General features: G+C 32.5%; 2 protein-coding genes across 7 annotated transcripts in view; one reads left to right on the top strand and one right to left on the bottom strand.

Annotated features, from left to right (window-relative positions):
- FOXK2 (forkhead box K2) overlaps positions 1-14,528 on the bottom strand; it is a 97,451-nt gene that overhangs the window by 23,557 nt on the left and 59,366 nt on the right. For 3 of the 4 annotated variants that reach the window (XM_074312007.1, XM_074312006.1, XM_074312009.1), the window contains exons 2-4: positions 12,107-12,301; positions 4,475-4,622; positions 3,667-3,813 (exon numbers count right to left, since the gene is read on the bottom strand). In XM_074312007.1, coding sequence (XP_074168108.1) covers positions 3,667-3,813; positions 4,475-4,622; positions 12,107-12,301 — 490 coding nt within the window. The remainder of the gene's footprint in view (positions 1-3,666; positions 3,814-4,474; positions 4,623-12,106; positions 12,302-14,528) is intronic. The other variant, XM_074312008.1, reaches the window with a different exon arrangement.
- Positions 1-14,528, top strand: part of WDR45B (WD repeat domain 45B) — a 157,327-nt gene that overhangs the window by 122,835 nt on the left and 19,964 nt on the right. The gene's annotated exons all lie outside the window — the stretch shown is intronic.

The raw sequence follows: 14,528 nt of genomic DNA, 5'->3' as shown, positions 1-14,528 counted from the left end.
ATTCCTCTAGCAATGCCTTCTGGTATCTTCTCTGTAATACAGTTTCAGAAAGTTATATAGAGCAGTGGTATCACTCAAATTGAAAAGAATTTCTGACAAGTGCATTATTTTTTGACTTAGGAAAGCACAAATGAACATTATCTATGCTATATCATATTTTTATTTTGTTTGTTTCCCAATTACATTTTAAACTGGTTCAGTTGCACTGAAGAGTTTTGCTGGCTACAAGTCTGATACTAAAGACAAAGAACATTTGAAAGAATAAATGACTTGCGCTGGGTCAGTTCTATTTGCTATGCTCCAGCTTCCTTAGTTACTAAGGATGTGAAGACCAAAAAAACCCCCCAAAACCAAAAAACCAAAACACTAACCATCTCTGTCCTCAAGGAGTTTACATTGTGCCGAAATATATATCCTGTAAATAGATAATTATACACAAAACATTTGCAACATAAATATGATTTTAGGTAAGAGAAAACAGGGAGAAGACAGAAAGATAGGAAAATTCCCCTAAATTGTGCTTTGAAGAAAGCTAAGAATTATGATATTGAGGGAGGCTGGGAAAACTTTTTAAGCACAGCAGACCTCAAGCTGTCTAGATGTAAAACAAAATAAAACCAACAATTCCTTACATATTATGATGAACACTTTTCTAGCAGTTAACATTCTCAGAAAGATGAGTCTTCAAGTGGGAGACAAATATTTTAGTTATGGAAAGGATATTTAATAAGTTAAGCTTTCCTAAATCACAAATTGTCTATACAGTAATGATCATTTATTTTTCAACAGGTCAAGCTTGCAGTCACTCAAACTTTCAGAGGACATCATAAACCCAGAAGTTAAAAAAAAATCCTCTGTGAAATTATCAAAGTCTAGAAATGAAGCTTTAAAAAACTTACCTTACTCCAAAGGAAAGCCCCAAAGTTTATCATATTATATATATATATATAAATAAAAATATATAATTTATATAAAATATACATATATATTTTTTAAAGTCCATCAAGCTTGGTTGTAACAGTGTATCTGAAGAGAGAGCGCTAAGGGAAACAAATAGTATGAAAATATGGAAGAAAACAAAAACCCTAAAAACTATCATTTATAATAAAATCCTACAAAAAGATGATGTTCTTTTGAATATAAAGGTGATTGACAAAAAGAACCATAAAATATGAAAAAAAGAGGCAGACTAGTATGGTGGAGTCAGAAAAAACTGTTCAAATTCTATTGCTGATATTTACTAATATATGGAATGGAAACTACGATTCTCTGTTTCCTCATCTATAAAATGGGTAAAATAATATACTAAATAACACTAAAACCTGCCTAACAGGATTGTTTTAAGGGTCAAATGATATAAAATGTGTAACACTTGCAATTTTTAAAACATACATCAATTCTTATTAATTTGTACTCAGATATTTAAAATTCTTTTAATCTCTGTTTTAGCTGGGGTATTTCACTACTTTTAACAAAAAGGCAATATATCATAGAAGACAGAAGGCTAACTTGAGTCAGGAAGACTTCAAGTCCTGATTTTTTTATACATCCTAGCAAGTAACCACAGAAAAAGTATTTATTAACTTATCAGTGCATCAGAAAATTCTAGATAATTATAAGCCAAGAATTGCTGATCAGCAAGCGTATTTCTGTACTGAGAGTTCTCTATATGAGTAAAAGCAGAAATTTGAACTTAAAAAAAAAAAAAGATCCTATCCATAAAAGAAAGCAAAATAAAACAGAAAACATAGAAATTTATCTATAGAATATTCATTCAACAAATTGAGAAGTCTCTATAAGATTGTTGTTTACACTTATACCTGAAGAAATCCTAGCTATATTCACTGGGCTAAGCCAACCTTAAGGATAACTACCTAAAAGTATAGGCAATTAATGTCTAGAATGTGTTGATTATTCTCCATAGGACTAGCCTTCCAGCCCTAACCCTAGTTAAGTTATGTACTAGGCCAGAATTCTGGCCTATCTGGTTCATAAAGCTGAACATTTTCTAGCTTGTCAAAACTTATTTGAGGCAAGGATTCTTATAACAAGGTGTTAACTCAGTGGAACTGATAAGAGGATGGTTATCTAGTTTAGCATGGTGTTTAATAGTTCTCTAGTTCAGTATGACTGATTTAATCTTAACAACAAATAATGGTTCTCTAGTGATATAATGATTGGCTTATACCCAGTATGATGAATTGATTTAATTGTAATAAGAGTATACAAACTGGGGACAAAAAGCCACAAAGAGCAGACTTGACCAGCCTCATGGTAGCTCTCCTGCCTTCATCACTTCTTCACTAAGACCAAGGTGTGGGGGCTGTAGAAAGCAATGATATATTTTGTCACCCCATCTTGGGGTCTCTTAGAAAGCAGGACATATGTGCAGTTGACTGGCTGGCTCTGGGAGACTAAAGGATACAATAAAGACTTTATTCCTGGCTATTCTTGTGATGATTATTCTGCTGGTCCCAAGGCCCTCCAGAAAGCTAGCCCCAGAACATTACATGTTTCAACCACTTCATATGAACCTATTTTTATATAAATTCTCAAATAAACTGACAATGAAATAGTCACCATTTCCCTCCAAGGACACCAAAATCCAAAGATCTGCAATTTTATATGCTTAAAAACCTGTCTGTAGCATTAACATAAAAACGCTTGAGAAGTTACTTTGAGGACAACCATCAAGACTCATAAAGCTGAACATTTTATAGCTTGTCAGAATTTTCTAAACAAATCCCCACAAAACCCCTCAAAAATCATGATTAAAAAAGGATGAGTACTACCTAATTTGTTAGAAAATGTCATTTTAAAAAAGAAGCAGCAGCTAAGTTCCTACACTAGAAAAGTGTACATGTATTTCCATAAGTAAATGTGGCAAAATGAGAAGTGAAAAGGTTTTCCAAAGGTACCACTCCTCCTTTAGGGATTTAGGAGATGTGCCAAAATTAGTCTTTATTTTTATTATCCTTTGTTTTCACAATTATAATCACATGCTTATTTAACAGTGAAATTCAGTTAACCAGAACATCTATTTTCTGAATTAAATGAGGCGCGCTGATTCATTAAGTCATGGCTTTTAAGGTATTTCATTAGGCATTTAATAACAGAGCAACATTTATTTGAAAATATTCTCTATTTTAGACTTGTCCATCTCTATTAATCTGAATTAGTGAGATTTTCAATATATACACCAACTCTGTTTCTGCAAATGTCATAGAGACAGAAAAATAAGTTATACTCCAACAAATGTCAAGGAATAAGAATAAAAACAGTGATAATTAAACCTATACAAGATAACAAGATAACAGTTTAATAACAAGAATGAAATCTGTTCTCAGCATGCAGACATTAAGATAATTTTAGAACCATATGCAGTGAACTACAATAAAAGGTGTTGAGTTTATTATATAAGATAATAGGAGGAACATTGAAGTGGTGGTGATATTCAAGTTTCTCTTCTTCCTGCAGATATGAAACTAAAGCTGAGATAATGTCTCTAATAATGTCAATTTTATACCCAAAGAATCATCTCATTTTGAAAAGAAAGCAATAACAAAAAGTGTTTGACAAAGGTAGTCTAAATTTTACAGCACATTAACAGTTTTTCTATTAATAAAGTAGCAAATTAATAATGTAAGAAAACAAAATCAAATTTACCTGCCAGCCTTTATCTGCTGTCCTGTAGTATGGATAGTTTTTAGTTATGTGGGTATAAATTCCATTTAGTGTAAGCTGCTTATCAGGAGACATTGTAATTGCTTGTACTATTAATTGTGCATAGGAATAAGGAGGCTTTGACTCATCCTGGTATTTAAAAACAATGACAATAACAACTTTAAAGACTGAACACAGAATACTAAAAAACATTTTTTAAAAATTGTTCAACAATATATGTTCAGCAATAAATTTCAAAGACATAGAATGGAGTGGGGTCCTTAAAAACCAAATTGGAAAAATTTCAAATTACATTTCAGGAAAAAAAATGGATAAGACAACAATAACACCAATCTAAGTACTCAATCAGCTCAGAAAGCTGTATGTATATGTATATGAATAACACCTACAAAGAGGCATGCATGAGCCAAAAAAAGAAAATACTATCCAGTTCTAAAATCACTAATAACTAAAAATATTAGTTCAAAGTAGCTATAATAGTAGCTAGCTTTTATATAAGACTTTCACATTTCCAAAACAATTTATATGTTATTTCATTTGATTTTCACAACAACTCTGTGAAGTTGCTGTTATTATTATCACTATTTTACAGAACAGGACACTGAGGCTGAGAAAGGCTAGGAAACTTGCCCAAATAGTTAATTAGTGTTGAGGCCACATCTAAATTTAGGTCTTCCTGATTGAGTCCAGCTATCTACCCACTGTACCACCCAGTCACCTAGTGTGATATGTAAAGAAAAATTTTTTATAACTTTTTATAGTTCTATCTCATTTTGATGTGAACACTTACCTTTGGGCTATCTCCACCTGAAGCTTCCTTGTCATTTTCTGACTGTGAATTATCAGCCATTAAATGTAGGTCAGTGGGTAGAATGCGACCCATTTTGTACCCTGAAGAGCCTGCCCCTCGGGGACTAGATGGGCAGGAGTTTGCAGCACTACAGATGAGAAAGATAGATTCCTGTTATTTTGTTACATAATATAGTCAAATCTCTTTTTATTTAAGGGGCTGTCTCTGTCAGGAAAATCCACAAATTTTAACAAAAAATTAAGGGCATATCAATATTTCCTTTGGAAAATGTGATTTTTATCTATATTCTATGAAATTTAAGATTACAAAGAAGATTTATATTGAAATTTCAATTTTCTATTTACTTTCCCACTTTAAAAAGTTTCATAAATAATGGAGTCTCAAAATTTTTCCATAACTTCAAGTCTAATTAATAGTAGGAAATAACAAAAATTTATATAATTTGCAAATGATCCAAACTAGAAAAAAATATTCAGAACATTTAAAATAAATATTTTTCTACTCCTATCCCTAAGGAAACTGTAGCAGAGTCCTGGTTTTATTTTTTTGTTAATGAAAAAAAAAACTATACACTCCATTTGGATTTTTTAATCTACACAAATAATTTTATTAATTTTGTAACAATACATCTTAAATATGCAATAAAAACAATACATAGAATTTAATGGTAATATCTTTTCTAATTGTCACAGTGTAAAATCCAATTTGTAAAATAAGATTTTTTTTACTCAAATTTTCTCAAAATGTTGAATCTTTGTGATATTGCTTTTAAAAGGTCTCTTTGCTCTAAAAAGACCTTTCCAAAGTCCTTGGAAAGGTGGTAAATTAAAAGCAAAGTGCCTTTTTAGATGAAAGGGATTAAGGATGGTACCCCACCTTCTAACAAAAAAATTTTTTTTCAGTACCTCCTCACCCACCTGAAGTGATTGCACCCTTCTTTATACTGACATTAATAGCTATTGAGGATAATGATGGCTATCACAGAGAAGTCCTTTTGTTGACTCCAGCAGTGAGGGAAGTGGTCCAGAGAGAATGGGATGGTTACTATTCTGGAATATTAACACAAAACTGTATTTTACATATTGTGACCTTTTCCTTATCCAAAATTCCTATAAATGTTACCTGAAATCATCTTGGGGCAGAGAGTCATGTCGGAGGGCATCAGGTACTATGCCAGTTTGGACATCTCTCTCTCCAAGCTAGAAATGCTTGGATATTAGATTAAGGTTAAATAAAATAAAATTGTTTCTGGCAGACTTGAGTCTAAAAATGCAGTATACAGTATTAATATTTTTCTTTTGACAAAAGCAATACTTTTAATAACACAGCACAAATCCCAGGTTTATACAATTAATGTCTGAATAGCAATACTATTTCTACAACTCTGAATTGAAAAATTCTTTATTTGCCCAGTCTCCAGTTAGATTTTTCTAGTCCAAATGCTTATTTCATTGTGTCAAACAAAGTCTATTAATCATTCTATCAATTTATCCATGGCAAAGAGGTTCTTTATCCATTTATAATTAGAAATTTATCTATTTAAACTGAGAATTGGTTCTATAATCAAGTGATTATTAAGTCAGAAGGCATTTATTAAGTGATAATCTCATGCCAGGAACTGTGCTGAGCACTGGGAATAAAACAAATACAAGCAGAAAGAAAATTCTTGCCCTCAAGGAGCTTATAAAAATGATAAATAGAAGCACAAGCACAGACTGCTGGGGCATTTTATTAGAGATCACCTTTTCAGTTGAATTAAAGTGAATAAATTCTCCTTGAGATCTGGTCAAACAATACTTAATCTCTGAACTTTTTTTTTTTTCTTCAAGAAACTGGTCAAATACTTTGTTAAAACTTTAAGTAATATAAGATTTCCAGTCTAGTAACTAAAAAAAAAATTAATCTGACACGATAAGACAAAAACCACCGCTTTTTTTCTCCTAGATGTCCAGTAACCATTCCTTTAATAATATGCTCTAGGTTTCTGCCAGAAATTGAAATTAAACTCAGTTTAATATATAAATATATATTATATATATATATATATAAGTCATATATACATATAGTCTACAGATTCCATTCTGTTTCCTTTTTTGAAAATCAGACTAATGTACTGATTCTTATCTTTTTTCTCTTTACTTATGGTGTTCCTTATGCTTGAAGGATATTTTCCAAATCCAATTTGCATCTATTAATAACCCTCCTCTTCCTTCATGGCCTAGTTTAAATACCACTATTTCTATAAGGCTTATTACATTGATACTTTAAATTGATACTTCCACACCCCAAGTAAAAGTGAACCCTCTCTTCCCCTAATTTCTCACAAGCTTTAGCCCAGGGATCTCTTCATTTACTTTTTTTTTGCTGAGGCAATTGGAATTAAGTGATTTGCCCAGGGTCACATAGTTAGGAAGTGTTAAGTGTCTGAGGCCACATTTGAACTGAGGTCTCTCATCAGGTCCTCCTGATTTCAGGGCTGGTGCTCGATCCACTGCGCCACATAGCTGCTTCTTCACTTACTTTTTAAAACTCCTTTATATTACAGGTACTTACATGGTTGTCCTGCTCCTTTCTCATCACCTTTACCACTACTTAAATTCCTTAAAAGTATGGCCTATATGTATATATTTGTATAACACATAAACAGGTGTACAAACACATGTGCGTGCATGGATGTGTGGATTTATATTCTAGCACATATGCTTTACAACAAATTCTATGTTTATATTTTGTAAGGTTTTTAGGTTAAAAGAATATTACAATGTTAAAAGCCTTTCTGCATCTTTTGAGATGATCATGTAATTTTAAATGTTTTAGTTTGTAATGCAATTGATTCTGTTGTTCCTCCTTCACTTCCCCTCCCTCATGCCTCGACTTCCTCCCTCTGCCTCGACTTCCAATGTTAAACCACTCTTGCACCCCTGGTGAAAATCTCATTAGTCATAATGAATGAATTGTTGGATTAATCCCTATAGCCTGTTTCACAAGTTTTTGTTTAAATCTTTTGAGTTAATATTTATTAATGATATTAGCTTATGTTTTTTCTTTCTGCATTTCTTTGATTTAAATATTAAGGCTATATATATATGTCATATAATGTTTCTGGTAGTGTATTTCTCAATTTCTCTCTCTTTTTGAAATATTGATACAAATTACACATTTAAAGTTTCATTCTGAATTGAAGTGATATACTAAATAAAATCAATATCTGACAATCTAGGTGACTTCACAGTAAAACATTATAAAATTAATTGTTAAGGGACAGGTTAATTCTCTGAGAGCTTCCACAGCTGTGGATCATAGCATCTGAAGGAGTTGCAAGGCAGCCTTTGCTGACACAGGTGTTTCAGACTGGGAATGAGATAAACTGGAGTCAAAGGGAAGAGGAGAGAGTCAGACAATGCAATTGCCTCTCAGTCAGAGAGGTCAGAAAACAGCAACTGCCTCTTAGTCTCCTTGTATCATCCTCTTACAAGAGGAGATCCATTCTGCAGGTCTGGGTTGGACCTCCAGCAGCCACTGTCAGGTGGCTCCCATGTATTCCAACAATTAATATCAAAGTCAGAACTGTTTTTGTCTTGGTTAGACATTACAATTAATTTATCTTTAAATTTAAATGATTTTAAATGGATAAAGAGTTGGACAGGTAAATTTATGTTCTACATAAGAGCAAAATCCTTGGAAACTGATTTATATTTTAAAATAATTTATATTTTATTTAAAATAATTCACACATTTCTGTGAAAATATATGGGTCAGAATGATAATTAGTGAATACATTTTTTAAAGTGCTGATTGGAGTTTCACTATGAAAGATAATCATAAATTCATTTAAAGAAAATTCCAAGCCTTGATTAAAACTATAAAATGAAAATGCAGAGTAAAATGAATGGAGTGGTTTCTGGGAAACACAGGACTATCAAACAAGCAAAACTGTAGATTGAAGTAAATCATTTATTAACAAGCAAATAAGTGACTAGAAATGGAATAAGAATTTAAATCAAAACAAATAAATGATAGACACCAATTCAGTTAGTTCTCTATTTTCAGTTCCCTCTACCCTTTTCTCACATTCTTTCTCCATCTCTAACAAAATGCATATAGACTAGAAACATTTTTTTTACCTTAATGATAGGACCACTATTCCTCTTTATTCACTTTATTGAATGCTATATAAAATAAAATTCAAATTCCAGAAGGTGATTTGTATTCTGAAAAACTAGTGTTTTCTTCAGGATAAAAGCATTATTATTTAAAAAAAAAAAAAAGTTATCAGACAAGCACAATAGAACCGCTTAAAACTAGCCTGTCCTTCCCTACAGTTGATGTTGAACTTTAATCTGCTCTTCATGATATAAATTTCTTAAGATAGAATCTATGAGAAATGCATTAAAGTAACAAGCTCTAAATTAAACAAAACATTTCCTGTTCCCCCCCCCCTTGACTATAACTCAAAAGACTACATATTCCTTCATTACCCTCAAAAGTCTATCAGTTCAGAAATGTAATTGGAAAGTGTTTAATAAAATAAATAAAAATACTGCAGAGGTAATGTTAATTTTTGGTTTTCTTAGTCAAGATGCTGCCCACAGGAATCTATTTCTAATTGAATCTGTAACATGGCAGGTAAAGAGCTTAAAATCTTGGAACAGGATGCCTTTTTCTTCTGTTTTGCTTGTACTTACATTATTAGAATTATTTTCAATTAGTCAAGTTTACTAATTATGGAAAACCAGTAACATGAAAGTAAAAATTCATTTCCACTTTTAATAATTCATTGTTCTAGAGCAGATTTTTAAACTATTAATTAGGAGATTATGAATATTCACTATTGTGATATTGAGAACAACAGATTAGAAAAATATTTTGTAATAGCAGAAGAAATTTAAGCTGCTATTAAAAATGTAATAGTCAAAGTTATAGAGACATAGGAAGGATCTCTTTTTCTATTGGTATCATCAGAATTTAACATAATATTTTGCACTCAGTAAACATTTAATAAATGTTTCATTCATTATCTCAAAGATTTAAAAGCTGGATCTTCCAAAACCCTTATTTTTAGGATCAGGAAACTGAGGTACAGGGAGGCTAAATGACCTGACTAAAGGGACATAGCAGAAGTAGGATGTGAATCCAGGTCCTCTAAGTTCAGAGTCAATGCTCTCTCTTTTGTACCTCAAAATCAGAATTATCAAAGTGAGTTCTTGAAAAATATACTTTTGCTCAAGGTCAACAAGCAAACAACAAAAAAGCCATGGTATCTGATTTTTTTTTCAAGAGACTTCTAGCTTATAAAACGATACTTAGAGTAACCCATGGGGTCAAGTAGCTGAAAATAATACTAACGGTGTAAGCACAAGCAAAAATGAAGAAAAAGCTAGAACTGAAATTTGCATGACTTCTATTAAAAGCTCTTAAGCCCTTTATCTGCCACATTCCAGAATAAAACAAATGATCTAAAGTAGTACTGTCAAACTGAAGTTTAAGCGGATTCAGGTGGATTTAGAAAGCCAGACACATTGACTTAGAAAACCAAAAGTTAAATTATTTCTATAATATTTTTATTTATTTTATTAAGCAAACCCAATTACTTTCAATCTGGTCTGATGGGCTGCTTCACAACTCTACGCTTAATATCTTATAAGAAGCATTATAAATTCATATTATATAACTTCAGTTTGGTCTTCACTGAAGTAAAATAGTTCTTTTATTCCTCAACAATTCCCTAGCTCACTGCCCACAGAAGCTATTCTAAACCTTTCTTTCCCTTTTCAAGTATCCCATACCTTTCCTCCTCCCCATCTCTATTAGCTGAGGATTCTACCCCTTAATTTGCTGAGGAAATTAAGGGTATTTAATGAGTTTCCTCTTTTCACTTTCTCTTCAACTCAAAATCTGTTAACATCATCTTGATTCTCACCTCATTTTCCTTAGACTTTAACAATATGGTTACTCTTCTTATCAAGAATAACCTCTCAACCTCTACAATTTCTCTTCAAATGATCCTATCTTCTTTGTTTTTTTCCAGGAAAATACAACTCAGTCAATTCTTGTCTCTCTCAGATCTTTAATATTTCCTCTTACTGCCTTCAAATATAGCTAAATCCTCATCCTTTAAAAATTCTGAATAGATCTTAGCATTTCAAGTTACTGCATTGAATCTTTCTTCTCTTTCCTAAACTCCTTTAAAAAGCTATTTATACTTGTGGTTTCCACTTCTCTCATCTATTTTTCAACCCTTTACTGTCTATCATTCAAATGAAATTATTCTCTAGAAAATTGTTATAGCTGATGATCTCAGTTTTCATTCATCTCAACCTAGCATTTGACACTACTGACCATCATCCTTTCCTCATGACTCCCTCTCCTTTTTGGGTTTTCATGACACTACACTGTCTTGGTTCTCTTCTGATCTGTCTCACTGTTTTTTCTCCATCTTTCTAACTATTGAGTATTCTCCAATATTCCATCACAGGCCCTCTCATTTCTCTTCATACCTTCGCTATTAGTAACCTCATCAGCTTCCATGAGTTTAGTTACCAGATTCAGAGATTTATCTATCCAGGCTTTATCTTTGCCCTGAGCTTCAGTACTTATTACTTAGTGGAAATCTCAAACTAGAAGTTCCACTCAAATCAACATATGGGGAGGAAAAATATACAAAACCTTCCACTCCTCCAAGATTTCCTATTTCTGTCATAGGCACCACCATCTTTGTGGTCACTTAGATTGCTAATAGCAACATAATCCTCAAACAAGGATTCTTTCTTGCTTTATATTAGCAATAAATTCTAAATAAGTTCTGCTAATTCTTGTCATTTTCACTTCCACAACACCTTTTATATCCAAACCTGTCTCCACACACAATTACCACCATTACCATTAGATCCTCATCACTTCTCACCTAACATTACTTCAATAGCCTCCTTTTAGGTCTCTCTATCCCATACCTCTCCTACTCTAGTTCAATCTTATACACTACTGTCACAATGATTTACCTTAAGCAGAAATGTGATCATGTCACTGGCCTACTTAATCAACTTGAGTGGCTCTTCATTTATCTCCTCTATTTGGCTTTTAAAGCCTATTCCACCCTACTCTCTATGTACCTTCCTCCCTTCCCTTCTACTGGCTCAATGGATATAACAACTCTTAAGGTCACTTATAACTCTGATCTCTGATGTTATGAAATCTAGATGAACTGGAACATGTGGTATGTTAAACATCAATTTTCCATTTTTATTCTGGCTATAAAAATATATAAAAATGTTCGGCATAGTTTCTATGTATGTCAGTCAGTACTACAAATATTTTTTTTCTTCAAAAAATTTTTTTTACTATAAATATTTTTAATAACACACTAAATATATATTAGGTACTTTATGCATACCCTAAGAAACAGAAATCAAGTTTCTGATATGTTTCTGAAATATTGCTGACTCTTACTTCCAAAATGTAACAAACTTAATTGATGAGTTAAGCCATATTCTTTTATTTCATTTAAAAATATATATCTCAAACAAATGAGAGTCTAGCAAGTAAATCATCTTTGCTTTTATATTCACTGTAAATAGTTAATATACATACTTTTTGAGAAGCCTTATAGTATACCTGATAGTTCCTGTGGGAGAAGGCAGAGGGCTGATCAGGTGAGCCATGTTGTCAGGAATGTTTATTGTTAAGGGAGTGATCTGAGGCTGCACAGGCTTAACTGGGGACTCTGGGGCCTCCTGTTTTTCCCTCTTCTCACTGGACAATGCCGTAAATGTTATCTTGATGTTTGTGCTAGGAAATCTGAAGGTACATCTGAAAAAACAAGCAAACAAAAAGATAAGCACCTGTTTTTATGTATTATATATAAATGACTGTGGAAGGAAAGACAACTAAACAAAAACATATTCAGAGTATTTGAAGACAGCGTTGTCTAAGTTGTTTTAGTTCATTTCTCAAAAATATTGGCACTACTTAAAAACTCAGCTCTAAGTAAAAACTTCTCTAAAGGAGTTCATGTTCTAATGGAGAACCAACATATAAAATAGATGGAAGCTAATCTCAAAAGTGAAGACACTAAAAATATTTATAATAGCCCTTTTTGTAGTGGCAAGGAACTGGAAACTAAGTGGTTCCCATCAGTTGGGGAATGATTGAATAAGGTATAGAACAATAATATTCCATTACATTCATATACCATAACTTATTCGCTCTATATTACCTTGGACTGAAATTTTCTTTTTAAAATGCTCAAAATTTAGTTTGTTAATCATATCATTAGAATGTCTCAAAGAGAAGATTTAAAGATATTTATGATTCCACACAAAATGACTACTCTAAGCTCATCTAAATGTCACTTCGAGGCTTAGTTTATGAATCATAATTGCTTAAGCATGTGACAGTGCTGTCATTACCTATACAAGTACTTCAAACTTACATGCCCAAAGTATGTGCCAGTCAGCTGCCTTTTTTGGATTCTTTCCCTATCATCTCTCCATTTGATTCTCACTAATGATTTCTCATTAAAAAAAAAAAAAAAAATTCTTATTCACCTATTTTAAACATTCTTTTCTTTTAAAATTTTGAATTCTAAATTTTCTCCCTATATATCCCATACTGAGAAGGCAAGCAAATTATCAATTGTACTTATGAAATCATGTGAAATGTTTCCATATTAACCCCACCAAACACAGAAATCCCCCCTTTCCACAAAATAATAACAACAAAAAAGAAAATGGGAAAGTTAAACTTCAATTTGTACTCAGAATTCACCATTTTTCTCTCTGGTGGTGGACAGCATATTTTCATCATGAATCCTGTAGAATTACCTTGGATCATTATATTAATTAGAACAGCCTACTCCTCCACAGTTAATGATTATTACAAAATTACTATCACTGCACACAATGATCTCCTGGTTCTCACTTCACTTTGCATCAGTTTATATAGGTCTTTCCATGCTTTTCCCTAAAACCATCTGCTCATTATTTCTTATAATAAAATAGTTCTTTATCATAATCACATGCAACTTATTCAGTCATTCTCTAAATGAAAAGCAACCCCCTCAATTTCCAATTCTTTATCACCAAAATAAGAGCTGCCATAAATACAATTTTTTTTTTTTTAAATATGTAGGTCCTTTGCCTTTTTCTTTTATCTCTTTGGGGAAATGACCTAGTAGTGATGTTGTTGGGTCAAAGGGTATAATGCATAATATTATAGGTCTCTGGACATAGTTCCATATTGTTCTCAAGAATGACTGGACCGATATGAAAAGAAAAATGCCCTAAATCATTATTGGTTAGAGAAATCCAAATTAAAACAACTCTGAGGTATCACTTTACACCTCTCATATTGGCTAAGATGACAGGAAATGACAATGATAAATGTTGGGAGAGGATATGGGAAAACTGGGACATTAATACATTGTTGGTGAAGTTGTGAAATGATTCTGGAGAGCTGGATTTATATCCCAAAAAGATCATAAAAAAGGGAAAAGAACCCACATGTGCAAAAATGTTTGTAGCAGCCCTTTCTGCAGTGGCAAGAAACTGAAAACAGAGTGAATGTCCATCAGTTGGGGAATAGCTGTGGTATATGGAAACATCCATATGATCAGCAGTCTGATTTCAGAGAGGCCTGGAGAGACTTGCATGAACTGATGTTGGATAGGGTGAGTAGAGCTGGGACACAGCACACAGCAGGGATTGTGTAATGATCAACAGTGATGGATTTGGCTCTTTTCAACAGTGAAGTAATTCAGGCCAATTCCAGTGGATCTGTGATGGGAGAGCCGTCTGCATCCAGAGAAAGGACTATGGGGAATGAATGAGGATTAGAACATATTATTTTCACCTTTGCTGTTGTTTTTTACTTTCTCATTTTAATAAGCTTTTTCCTGTGCAGCATGTTGTGTGAGGTATGTTTGGAAGAACTGCACATGTTTAACTTAAATTGGATTGCTTGCTGTCTAGGAAGGGAAAGACAAAAAAAAATTGGAACATGGTTTTTGCAAGGGTGATTGTTGTAACATGCACTACTG

Source organism: Sminthopsis crassicaudata, chromosome 4, assembly GCF_048593235.1.
Source record: "Sminthopsis crassicaudata isolate SCR6 chromosome 4, ASM4859323v1, whole genome shotgun sequence".
NCBI classification, from domain to species: Eukaryota; Metazoa; Chordata; class Mammalia; order Dasyuromorphia; family Dasyuridae; genus Sminthopsis; species Sminthopsis crassicaudata.
This window is presented reverse-complemented; position numbering and strand designations above follow the sequence as displayed.